The sequence below is a fragment of the Squalius cephalus genome, assembly GCF_949319135.1.
Source record: "Squalius cephalus genome assembly, chromosome: 10".
NCBI lineage: Eukaryota > Metazoa > Chordata > Actinopteri > Cypriniformes > Leuciscidae > Squalius > Squalius cephalus.
This window is the reverse complement of record NC_137131.1, coordinates 35741578-35755174: the sequence shown is the minus strand read 5'-3', so window position 1 is coordinate 35755174 and position 13597 is coordinate 35741578. Positions and strand designations below refer to the sequence as shown.

The window sequence follows — 13597 nt, the reverse complement described above, 5'->3', positions numbered from 1 at the left end:
TTGTGAGGCACAAGCATGGTAGCTATATTTATTTTTATTGAAGCACTTCATCAAAAGTTGATTCTTTCATAGCGTATTGAACCCAATATAGTTTAAAATCCATTTACAGTTTTATGTAGAAAAAATAATTTAAAAATACATCCAGGAAACAACGCTCATAGTGGTATGCAAGTTATTAGGCACGTTATTATTATTGTACCCCATCAAATGATGCAAATCTATTCACAAAATAACAGCATTAACTAAAGTGAAAATGAATTACTTCACACAATACTGTCTTACCCATTACTTGGTGTAGGTGAATGGCTATTTATACAAATTATTTAGAGGCATAGAATATTTTCTCAAAGATTCAAACCACAATTACAGAAACAGCGCAAGTGTTGCACGAAGTACAAGATGGGATCGGCATTCAAAATAGAATCGATAGCAGTGTGACGTACTTCCAGTTTTTCAGTTAAACTGTTTTTTCATGATAAGGGTAAATTGCATTGTATTTTTTTTTTTTGCCTAAAAAGAGCATCAATTGTTTCCACTCTCTTAACCGATAGTAACATAATACACTTATAAATAAAACCCGCCTGCAAAGGCGCTGACACACGGCCACTTTAACATTGATCTTAACAGTCTGATACTCTCTGAAACCACCAAACCTTCTCCCCTTGGTCGGTGTCCCAAACACCATTCAATTTTAGATAGAATTAGCTTTTTCTTGGGCTGATTGTCTTTCCTGCAATAAGAAATCCAAGCCTATCTGTGATAAAAATGGTGAATCGGTTCTTCGATCAGTAGTAAATGGAACACCAACACTTTTAAACCACAGATAAGCAGCAATGTGTCTAGATCTTCGTTTGCTTGACGTCTGCGTTCTCGCTGTGTACGTACGCCGCATTGTCTTTCGTCGTCATTTCAAGCTCTTTCTTTTTCTTATCTTCTGGCTCGAGCTCCATAAATTGAGCCTCGATTTCTGTCGGGTCCATGTAGGTGTAGAAGTAAGCCATGATGGCAAAGATGACACTCACGGCCACCAGGAGCGACGCGAACAGCAGGTATTCCGCCCACTGGAATGACACATACATTCCCATGAGCTCATAGCAACACGGATGCCGACAGAAGTGACTTTTGACTAGGATTTTATAATAAATGAATAAAAAGTAGTGGTATACCTGATCTGGAAGTGAGCCAGCCTCAGCCACGATGAGCACGACGATGTTCCCCACAGCAACAGTCAACAGCCAACCAGCCTGGAGGACTGACTTCATATTGCTTGGTGCCTAAAAGGGAGGACAGCCAAGTTATGAGACATAATGTCAAAATTCAAGCGTTTCTCAATATCCAGAGTTCCAGAGAGCACTCCATACCTGTGAATAGGAGAAGTCCAGACCGGTGACAGAGAAGACCACTTCTCCACAGGTCATCAAAAAGTACTGAATGATCTGCCAGGCCATGTGGATGCCGTTCGGCTCGATCTCCTGCACTGCTTTAATGCTCTCGTGACACTGCACACATTCAGACATGGCTGCTTTATTTACACTTTCGAGATGAACAACAAATCAAAACATGGCTAGATCTGCTACTTAGTCACTATAGGTACAGTAAGTCAACAGTAATTTAACGCTGTGCTTCCTTTTTGACCTGAAGGCCCCTCATAATCCAACACAATATTCAAAGGCCCCCTAATATCAGGTAAGATATTTACTCAGGTGTATTTATGACAAAGCTGCTTGTTTCCAAGTTTTTTGTGTGCATTTATGTATATATGTGTAATTATCCACAATGAATTTTGTGATTACAAAAAAAAAGATATATGTTTGCAGTTTACATCTTGATTATATGTTTTAGCATTCCAATTAAGTTGTAATATTTTAATATATCAATAATATTAATATACATTTTATTTATAATAATATATTTAAGTCATCCTGCAGCCCCCTTAAAAGTTAGCTCACATACATATTATATGTATACACAAACTTTCATGTTAGATGCCATTTATCGATTTGACAGCACTATATAGACACCATTCAAAAGTTTGGGATCTGTACGATTTTTTAAATGTTTTTAAAAGAAGTCTCTTATAAGGCTGCATTTATTTGATCAAAAATACAGTAAAAACAGGAATATTGTGAAATATGATTACAATAACCGAATAACTTTTCAATTTTAAAATGTAATTTATTCCTGTGATGGCAAAGCTGAATTTTCAGCATCATTACTCCAGTCTTCAGTGTCACATGATCCTTCAGAAATCATTCTAATATGCGAATGTGCTTCTCAAGAAACATTTATTATTATTAGAAATGTTTTTTAGGATTCTTTGATAAATAGAAAGTTCAAAAGAACAGCATTTATCTGAAACAGAAATATTTTGTAACATCATAAACGTCTTTACTGTCCGTTTTGGTCAATTGAACGCATTGCTAAATAAAAGTTAATTAAAAAAAAAAAAAAAAAAATTCTTACTGACCCCAAACTTTTGAACTTTCTATTCACTGTTGTTCTGGACCCCATTGACTTTCATTCTAAGGCCAAAAAACAGTTGACTTCAAAATATCTTTTGTGATCTGCAGAAGAACTAAATAAATGCTTCTACTGTTATCCTCATTTGTGAGCCACTTTGGATAAAAGCATCTGCTAAATGTAAAAGCAAAAAAACTAAATGGCAGAATTTTCATATATGGATGAACTATTTCTAGTCCTAACCATTCCTAATAGTATTCACACTATAATCTGTGGCTGTAAAATTGTGACTTACGGTGTCTCCAAAACTGAAGTTGCTGGGGATCAGGACTGTGTAGGAGCTTCCAAAGCCCAGATGCATGATGTATGAGCACTTCTGTTCATTTAAGTTCACAATAGTAAAGTTGGTTCTGGGAAGGGGACATCAAATCAGTGAAGAAAAGCAGCCTAGCAACTTGTTTGCCCTGCAATTTTATCTGTACGACCGCTATTGTGTATGTGTTATATATGTGTGCACAGCAGCACGTACTTGCCATGGGAAACCATGAAGTATTCTGATCCTTCCAAGGGAGAGAGTAAAGCCAGCTCATCCGACTTTGTGATGTTCAGCGGAGTGCTAAAGCCATTCACAAACCTAAAACATGTTTGCTGTTAATAAATTTGAATTTGCCACTAATTTTCAATGTTAAAAAATGATTCAAAATGCACTAAACCTGATGGCATTCAAGCCTTGGCTCGGTTTCTCACGTGTGTCATTGAGCTGTGAATGAAAATAAAGTGTTGATTAGAACACATGAACATAACGCCACAGTTATAACTACTGTCCTCGTGACATTAAAACAAGAAAAATAGTCAACAGATATACCAAGATTAGCACTTACAGTCGCAAGCAATCCACGAGCGTCTATTAAAACTGTGTGCCTCATTTCCTTCAGGAAAGAACCTGTAGTGTTTATTCCTCCAACAGAGACTGTAGCGTTCATAGCGTCAAGTGTCATGTATTCATTTGAGGCCTGGGGGAGCACAACAACACAGAAGAGTTTGCAAGATGTTCATGTACAGTTTAAATACAGATCTATATTGTAAAAAATAACTGTTGGTTTAACTTAAAGTAAGTTACATGGTTGCCTTAAAATTTTGAGTTCATTGAAATTAAAAATTTGAGTTAATCCAAAGAAGGAGATTGGTTTAATCAACAGAATCTCAAAATATTACGTTATCTGAACCACAATTATCTAAGTAGATTTGACAAAAGAAAAAAAGTTGTCAAATCATGAAGATCATTTATGCATATTGTTTCTTCAACTACAGACATCTTTATGTCTAAGGGTTTGATTTTTAGCAAGTTTGATTTTTGAAACACAGTCTCTTATGCTCACCAAGGCTGCATTTATTTGTTCAAAAATACAATAAAACAGTTATATTGTAAAATATTATTGCATTATTTAAAATAACTTTTCTATTTGAATATATTTTAAAATGTAATTTATTCCTGCGATAGCAAAGCTGAATTTTCAGCATCATTACTCCAGTCTTCAGTGTCACATGATCCTTCAGAAATCATTCTAATATGCTGATTCGCTGCTCAAGAAACTTTTCTTATCTATTTAGAAAAATATTTTTATGCAAACAATTTGTCATGAATAAAACGTTTTTTTTTTTAAATGTATGAAATGTAAACATGAAATGTAAATATAAAACAGAATTTAAAAGAAAATGTTCAAATACATTCTTGTTGAATAAAACGAATCATTTCTTAGAAAAAGAAAATGTTACTGACCCCAAACATTTGAACAGTAGTGTATGAATAATATAAATAATTCTTAAAATGAAAGTCATTTAAAATATATATATTTTTAAATATCACATATTTTATTCAAAATTATTGTAGTGTGAACCATAACAAACAATTGTGACTCTAATAAAGTTTAGTGTACTTGGTATTTTGTGTCAAATTACAAAAAGATTTTGGGAATTTTTATTTAATTGTATGTATTTGTGATGCATAACACTGAGACAAAGTAAGCTGTTTTATTCCAAAAAAAAAAAAAAAAAAAAAAAAAAAATTTGTAAATGTTATTTCCACCACAGAACACTACTGAATAAATAATTTAACATGTGGTGGAAATGACACTATGGTCTGAATTTTTATTTAGTATGGAAAAATATAAAAATGACATTTCCCCTGTGATGTTTGCATATTAGGCATGACAGTAGATTCATTAAGAAATACTAGTGAGTGTAAAAAGTTTCGGAGTTGTCTAAGAGACTATAGTGCCAAAATTCCCATAGTTTAAGAGACACACATTGACCCATATTTTACTTTCTTTTAATTCTGGTTTTCAAATTCTTTCAAACACTGTTTGGTTCAATTTGATGTGCAATTGTGTGGACTTACATCAAAACTAGGAACATCAAACGGGTTTTGTCCCTCCACTATAACAGGAAGAGATGTGTTCTCCAAATTCAGGAACTTCACCTGGGTTTCAGAGCTTGATGGGAACTTGGGGATCGTTCTCTGTTGGATTACGAGACATTGGTTTTCTTAGCAGGGAACAAACAGAATATCAAATGCTTTGTGATGATTATAGTGGCAGAAAGATAAGGCATAAATCGAGCCAATAAGCATGAAGCACCAATAACAATCTTCAAGCTAAACGAAGCATCAGGTTTTGCGTGTGAGATGTTATTGCAACATTTCTGCTAAGGATCTGTTTGATACTTACGTCAATTTCAATCTGCAAAAGAGCAGCGGCCACAAACGCTAACGCCGCAAGCAGCATACCGACAGTCATCCTCCGCAGGGGCCTGGAAATAACGTCAAATCACACAATCACATAACATGTCGTGTCGCAATCACAAACGCAACTTCAATACCAGTTTCCCAGTACTTACGTGAAGTTAATATGGCACTTTTTGATTAGTGGGTAAATTGCAGAGTCCATGATCGGCACCATAATCACAATCAGCACGGGATTCACGATCTGCACCAGAACACAAATCATCACATCAGTGTGAGTACAAATGCACTATTGGAATATATATATACTATATAAGTGATGGCTGCTGAAAATTCAGCTTTGACATCACAGAAATAAATTCAATTTAGTTCATAATAATATTTCACAATATTTACTGTATTTTTGATCAAGTAAATAAAAAAATAAGTACTATGTAATATCATCACATATTATCCTGATCATTTCATATCCTGTTAATCAGGACGAAATGATAGTAAAACACAAGTATCAACACAAAACAAATGGATTTGCATAAATCGGCCTCACCTGCATCTGATCTGGCTGAATTATAAACGCTCCCTATAAGGACAGAGAGAGAAAGAATAATATAAAATATTGCAATATAACTGCACTGATATGTGCATTTTAGTTTCCTTTAAAACAACTGAAATGCAAAGCTTTTTCGAACTTACAAAGTTACCGTCCATAGTGGTGGCCTGAAGAGTCCAACGGGAGCCCTGGAAAGACGACACGACTCGCATTTAACATCAAGCCGGAAAACAGATGAGTGTTTGTGTAAGAACACATTGAGTATGGCATTTGTAGCATCATTGTGTGTTTGTGCACTGACCTGCTGGTCAAATAAAGCCCAGAACATTGGCAGAGGAATATAGAGGAACAGCACCTTCAACACCATCTTCACCTGAGCAATCAGGAGTTTCTGTAAAGAAGCAGAGACAGTGTCTCATTACGTCAGTATATCGGTCAAGGTCTTCGTTATGTCTGTGTGGACATCTTCCTGTATTTAAAAGTTTGCTGCGTATTGTCTGTGTGAGGTCTTTGGTGTTTTATGCCCCCAACGTCGCCTTCCAGGCAGCGAGGGGATGGGTAGGTTTAAGGTTGAGGGTAGGGTTAGCTGCCTCTAAGGAGCCATTGGGGGCATAAAACACCATCGAGCTCTGTGTGATGTTATGTAACGTACATCATATTTCTCATCCGCCCAGTCCATCCAGTGCTCTCTCTTTGGGTATTGCTTACTGCGGTGTCTAAAACGGTTTTTAACTGCAAACTGTAGAAGAAAACAAAAACAACATTCATCTAGTTAGACTGGATGGTCCATTCACATGTGACTTGATGTTGCATACCACAACAATTACACATGTAAGGGATAAACCGTGGATTATCCCACTTATACTATGGTCATTTGCCAGCATTGACAACTCAAAGCTGTTATTGATGTTTGGAGCGCAATATTTGACAATATTTGGTTATTTTTCGTCAGTTACGGCTTGTTAGATCTAGCATTCTGCCCACTTTGAATCATAGAGATAAAGTAGTACGTAAGATTTCATTTATTTGAATGAATGAGTAATAGCATTTATTTAAATGAATTAGAGAGGTATAAGCGGGATAATCCACGGCTAGCTGTGGATTAATGCACTTCGTGGTTGTGAATATATGCACACACACACACACACACACACACATATACATATATATATATATAGAGAGAGAGAGAGAGAGAGAGAGAGAGAGAGAGATTTAAAAGTTCACTGACTGAATGTTTGGCATTAACTGCCAGTGGTGCCATTATTATACTATTTGCATTTACATTCTGATTGGTGTTACATAGGGCCAGATTTACTAAACAAGGCAAATTAGAAAATTGTGACGACGCACAAATTAAAGAACACAGACGCAGCCAGATCATTTCCATAATGACCAACACAATCTTGGTAAGAACAACGCAAATTAGCATCTGGTTTATGACATGCTTTTTTTGGGGCATTAAATAATGGCGCAAATACCAGTAAATTGACTAGCGCAAACCTTAGTAAATCACCTTGTATACTCTCCTCCCATTAATGTTGCATCTGAAAGAGAATCAGAAAATTCTCTATGGGCCAGAGGTCAGCCGCAAAAATGACCCAGTCCAAGCCTTTTCAGTGCTAATTTTTCACTGCGCGTCTTTAGTAAATACTGACAATCGTTTTTTTTTAACGCCAAAAGAGGGTTTGAAATTCAATGCACTGATGTTTGCCTACAAGAAAACCACTGGGTCTGCACCAAATATCCCTAAACTCGCTAGTTCAGATTTATGCGCCCTCCATAAGCTTTTTTAAATATAAAAAATAAAAAACTTGTTATGTGTTCTGTGCTAGACTAACTGAGACTTGTTACAGCACTTGTATACTGCTCCCTCTTGCTGGTCTGATTGCTTCTATTGTTCTCCTAATTTGTAAGTCGCTTTGGATAAAAGCGTCTGCTAAATCAAATGATTAAATGTAAATGTAAATGTTTGCAGGCCAGTAAATCTGGCCCATAGTCTATTAATGGAATGTGAACTGTAATTGAGAAGTCTCATTTGATCACTAAGTTTTCCAAAAACTTTAACACTATTTATTCAAGTAAATATAGCGTTGTCGGTGCTCTTACTCCAATGCATTTCATGACTTGTAGAAGGATGTTGCCCTTGGGGGATTCCATGATGTACATGCTATGGCCTGCGACGAACGCAACTGCACAGAGAGAAAGAGAGGATAACTTCAGTCGCTCAAGGCTGCCATCGAGTGGTCATACATGGTATTGCACATGTCAACATAAATAAGAGTAATCGAAACCTGCTGTAACTTACCAAGAGCAACCACCATGAGAGCTGCAGGGACCCCAAAAGCCAGCGGGAAACAGCTCCGCTTTGAGTAGATACCACAGTCCTGAGCTGAAAAACACAACAAATATACACAAAGACAAGATAGATTGTTCTATGTGTATTTACCAATGCACCATGAAAAATGTAACAACAAATATAAAAAATTGCTATTCTGATTTGAACAAAATACATACATCTCAGAATTGGTGTGATGAGAGTGGAGAGAAGACTGCCAGCGTTAATGGACAGGTAAAATATGGAAAAGAAAGTACTTCTTTGTTTTTCCTGAAATAAAATAAAAAATAATTATTAATATCACATATATACATACATTCAGTCCTGGGAGTTTTTATGCTCAACAAGGCTGCATTTATTTGATTAAAAATACAGTAAAAACAGTACTATTCAGAATTATTATTACAAGTTAAAATAACTGTTAACTATTTTAATATATATTTTAAACTGTAATTTATTCCTGTGATGACAAAGCTCCAGTCTTCAGTGTCACATGATCCTTCATAAATCAATCTAATATGCTGATTTGGTGCTCAAGGAACATTTCCTATTATTATCAATGTCGAAAAATGTTGTGCAGCTTAATATTTTTGTGGAAACCCTGATATACTTTTTAAGGAGTTTTTATATAAAAAGTATACCCCCCCCCCCCCCCCCCCCCCCGCCAAAAAAAAATATATAGGTTTTACATCAACATTTTTAAGTTAAGAAATTTAAAGCAGGACTTGCAGATTTTTATTTTGTACTCATACATTTGAATTACTCTTGACTTGAAATTTTGGAGTAATCTAATTCATGCATTTAACTGGTCATAATCTCAACTTAAATATTTTTAGTAGTGGAAACTTAGCTTTAACTAGCTATTTCAATAAATGCTAACTTGCTAATTGGTAACACAATGCTTTGATAGCATTATCATAGCATAGCAATTACTGAATGAGTATGGCAATATTAAATATTTACCATATCATGCTCCACTTGTCACTGTGATGTAACCCTCTAAAAACCCATCATTACAAAAACTCTTCTAAATTAGCATAGCAAAACAATAAACACTACTAAATCTCCCACTTAACATTAATCTTGCACAAAAAAACCCCCCCATTATATAACTCTTAATTTAGCATTTACTCTCCTTTTCGAGTGTCATGGCAAAGCATGCTGGAAAATGCTCAGCCCAGTTTCAGTTAAATTTAAGATTGTCTAAATATAAAGAAACAAGTTTATAAAATTCTAAACAATGAAACAATTCAGATTACTTAAAAAGTGTCAGTGAACTCAAAAGAAAAGGTACATTCTAAATACTCACAAAATTTAATTTGATTGAACTAATTTGTTTAATTTAAGTTTGCCCTACTCAAACCAATTAATTGAGTGTTAGTGTTTACAGTGTATTAATTTCTTTCAAACAACAATAATTCTGAACTTTTTCAGTGTACCTCAGAAATGTGTACTGCCAGAAAACATGCGAGTGTGTGTGAAACAAAATGTTACTATATGAGGAATGTCGATCTATTACCGTAATAGGTACATAAGTTTTTCTCATACTGTAACATTCGGCTTCAATGTGTCACAGCATGTTTCACAATCTGTCCAATGGCCTTTAGACCTCGCGTCCCTGTGGCAGGGGTGTAGGAATCTACGTGTAGTCACTTCATATCTCTATTTGTTCATCTCTAACACTCAATATCAGAGACTTAACCTTGAGCTGATAACAGCTGATTTACACTGACACAAGAATGTGCTGCTGAATTCAGTTCATCCTCTTTAATAACTGATTAGGGTTGGGTGTGTGTCTGTTAAATGCATGTATATGTGTGTGTGTATAAGAGTCCACATGCCTGGTGATCTTCAAACTGATCTCCTCCAAACGCTGCCACACAGGGTTTAATACCTCCTGTTCCCAAAGCAATGAGGATGAGTCCCAGCATGGACAAGGCACTAAGATAAGAGAGGAAATTTAAATTTGCACTAAAGACACTCTGATCATGCAAATCATGTGATGAAATAAACCAACAATAGCAATGTCAGTGTATTTAAAAATGTGGCACCTAATAAAGAGCATGCTATTTGTTTTCTTTGGCTCATATTCACAATAATATCATCTATTTCCAAATTGTTAATGATAAAGCATGTCCCAAGCGGTATAACTCACACATGAAAGGTCATGTTCTCAGGAACACCGTCTCTATTGCTATCTGTGATGTCATGGATGGCACTGACAGCCATGATCACCTGGCCAATGGTGTACACTATGGACAGGTACACGATAGTCCTGTGAAAAGTCGAGATGAGGGGTAATGTACAAATACATATCACACATAATTCTTTTGACTATGGGTACTTAGTAGGGTAGACCATGTACAGCTGGAACTTGCGCGCACAACACTCCTTAAACAAGATATTTGCTCCACATTTGCATAGTCATTTTCTAAGATCAAAGAGGATGCATGTGCCTAAATAAACTCCAAATTACTGCTTATTAATAGTTAGTAAGGTAGTTGTTAAGTTTAGGTGTTTTTGTAGGAATTGGATAGGGTTAAGGGATGTAGAATATGGTCATGCAGAATAAGTACTAATTTATTTATAAGTACTCATAAACAGCTAATATCCTAGTAACATGCATGCTAATAAGCAACTGGTTAATAGTGAGAATTGGATCCTAAACTAAAGTGTTACCAAAAATGTAATTCAATTATTATGCAAATAGAGTTATTGATAATCATTTTAAATGTAATAATATTTCCATGACTGTTTTAAAATAAATGGCAATTATTTAAGTTTTAATTCCACACTTACTATTTGCCACACAATGGGCTTTAAAATACACACACTACCATTCAAAAGTTTGTTGATGGTTAGATATTTTAACGTATGCTCATTTATTTGATCAAAAATACAGTAGAAATATTCTTACAATTTAAAAGAACTGTCTTCTATTTTAGTATATGTTTAAATGAATAGTTCAGCCATGAAACTCTATTCACGAATACCATTTCCCTTTATAACCTCGATTCCCTGTGCACTATGCAAATTCTTATTCAAATTCTTTAGCTTATGCACTGTATCCCCCAGAGTTAGATAAGTCCATAATACCCTTTTTCATCTCCGTGCTTGCCGTAACTCTGTGCTAAGCTAGGCTAGCGGTGGGTGCGTCAGACAAAGACTGGAGGTAAACGGCTCCAGCTAGCATACCGCTCCCAATAAGTGTACAGTATACGGTTAGAAGATGGCTGTGTCTCATGTGACCTTGTTATTTGTACTCGCTGTGACAAATCACAACATGTAAATAGGAAAATGTTGGTGTTATTTTGTCACTTATTGGGAGCAGTATGCTAGCCGAAGCCGTTTACCTCCAGTGTTTGTGCTAAGCTAGGCTAGCGCTGGATGCGTCAGACAGAGTTACGGCACGCACGGAGATGAAAAGGGTATGTATGGACTTATCTTACTCTGGGGGATACGGTGAATAAGCTAAAGTCCCAAAAGGTCGACGTGTTCGTTTAAAATGGAAATATTTCGTAAGAATGTAAAAGTCTTTACTTTATCTTTTGATTAATTGAATGCATCCTTGATGAAAAAAATAAATAAAAATCTTACCGACCCCCAACTTTTGAATGCCATGTAGCTGTTTTGAAATTTTAGGCAAACTGTCCTTTACATTGATCATCATAGCTAGGGTCCTTAGAATCAAAAAGTCCCTGACTTGGTATACTGCATATTGCATTCCTAATAGGGATAGTACTGAACATAATTCTAAAACTCACTTGAACTTGCCCAGCCACGAGTCTGCAATTATGGCCCCCATGATGGGTGTTAGGTAGCACAGAGCCACGAACGTGTGGTAGATGGTGGTGGAAAAATCATTGTCCCAACCGATAAAATACTTGAAGTACAGCACCAGCACCGCTGCAAAACAGAGAAAGGAAAGAAAAGCACAGCAAGAGATGGATGGAAAATATTAAGAAGGAAAGGAATAGAGATGGAATAAAGAAGAAAAAGAGTCAGCTGTGTGAGACCATCTATGCAGAATTTTGCAGGAACAAGTAAAACAGAGATGAACGTTTACATTATTTCATGTGCGTATGTTTTTTGTGTATTCTTACCTTTCATGCCATAGTAGGAGAATCGCTCACAGAACTCATTCACCACAATGAAAAATATACTGACAGGATATCCCAAGCAACTTGGCTACAATGAAAAAAAAAAAATCACAGCTTAATTAAAATATTTCCTAATAATGTGCTCTGGCATATTAGTATTATAATAGGTTTTATATGATTATAGTATAAAAACACAATGCTTATGTGTTGATGTGTATATATACATGTATAATATAGAGTTCTCACCCTTTCTTTCCTCTCCTTTTTTCCCTCAATGTCTGCAGAAATGATGTAAAATGGAAATGTCATTAAAATATGGATTCAATTTGAATTGAGTTATTTCAAATGTCTTCACATTGTAACATATACTTGCACAAATTGTGCATCATCTGTTTAAGCAAAGAATACACACATTCACTTTTCTTTGCTATAAATTCAGATGTACAAATCCAGTTAACAGGGATTATTATTATTTTGTGCCCATAAACATCCAGGTTTACTCACCTGCCATGATGACTGAGGCTGCCTTCTAGTCCTCTTGTAAAGAATATCCTTTAATATAGAGATGCACACTCACTCACACACTCACTCTCTCTCTCTCTCTCTCTCTCTCACACATACACACTCACACTATCTGGGACAGACAGAGATGTACCCAGACGGAGACAGGTAACAAGGTTTTATAGACTCTGGACAATAAAATGTTTCCTTGGCCACCACTGGGTTAAAAAAAGATTGAGGTAAATGTTTATGACAGCATCTGTGACCTGTGACTATGTGTGTGTGAATGAGTGGGAGGAGGCAATTGAGGAACAGTTTAGTTATTTATGGCACTCTTATCAAGTTATACAGCCAATCAAACGATAGTACTTTTTGGCCTTTGTAATAAAACAGGCAAGTTAATGAGTAATTAATATACTTATTTTTTCATCATTCCCAAAAAAAAAAAAAAAAAAAAAAAAATATAAAAAAGCACTAAACATCATTGTTATACATATATATATATAACAATGATAATTAGTGCTTTTATATATATATATATATATATATATATATATATATATATATATATATATATTTTTTTTTTTTTTTTTTTTTTTTTTTTATTATTTTTTTTTTGTAAAATCAAAGATTTAAACGAAACAACAAATAAAAGTAATTTTTATTTTATTATATTATTTTAAAACTCACTTCAAGTCATTTAAATACACCTTTCTGTTCTTAATATTGTATCTCCCCAATAATAATTCTGTTTATCTTACAAAACCTTAAAATATGACTCCCACGAATGAAGTTTAAATGGAGGCTGATTTAAAATAATATTTAACTTTTCTATCTGAAACAGCTTACTGAGAGCATGTTGATTAGATATGATAAATAATGCTGGCGCATCAAAACATTCCCAACAACAC

General features: G+C 35.1%; 1 protein-coding gene across 1 annotated transcript; it reads right to left on the bottom strand.

Moving 5' to 3' along the window:
• Positions 1–14: 14 nt before the first annotated feature.
• slc15a1b (solute carrier family 15 member 1b) lies at positions 15–12734 on the bottom strand. Its single transcript, XM_079882645.1, has 23 exons — positions 12690–12734; positions 12432–12463; positions 12189–12273; positions 11850–11991; positions 10241–10360; positions 9927–10026; positions 8265–8355; positions 8056–8139; positions 7857–7939; positions 6403–6489; positions 6052–6141; positions 5894–5938; positions 5748–5780; positions 5356–5444; positions 5187–5268; positions 4859–4978; positions 3342–3473; positions 3174–3220; positions 2990–3094; positions 2756–2870; positions 1362–1499; positions 1167–1274; positions 15–1061 (listed from the first exon to the last, which is right to left on the bottom strand). The coding sequence occupies exons 1-23, from the start codon at positions 12694–12696 to the stop codon at positions 840–842; spliced, it is 2157 nt and encodes a 718-aa protein (XP_079738771.1). The 5' UTR covers positions 12697–12734; the 3' UTR covers positions 15–839.
• Positions 12735–13597: the final 863 nt, after the last annotated feature.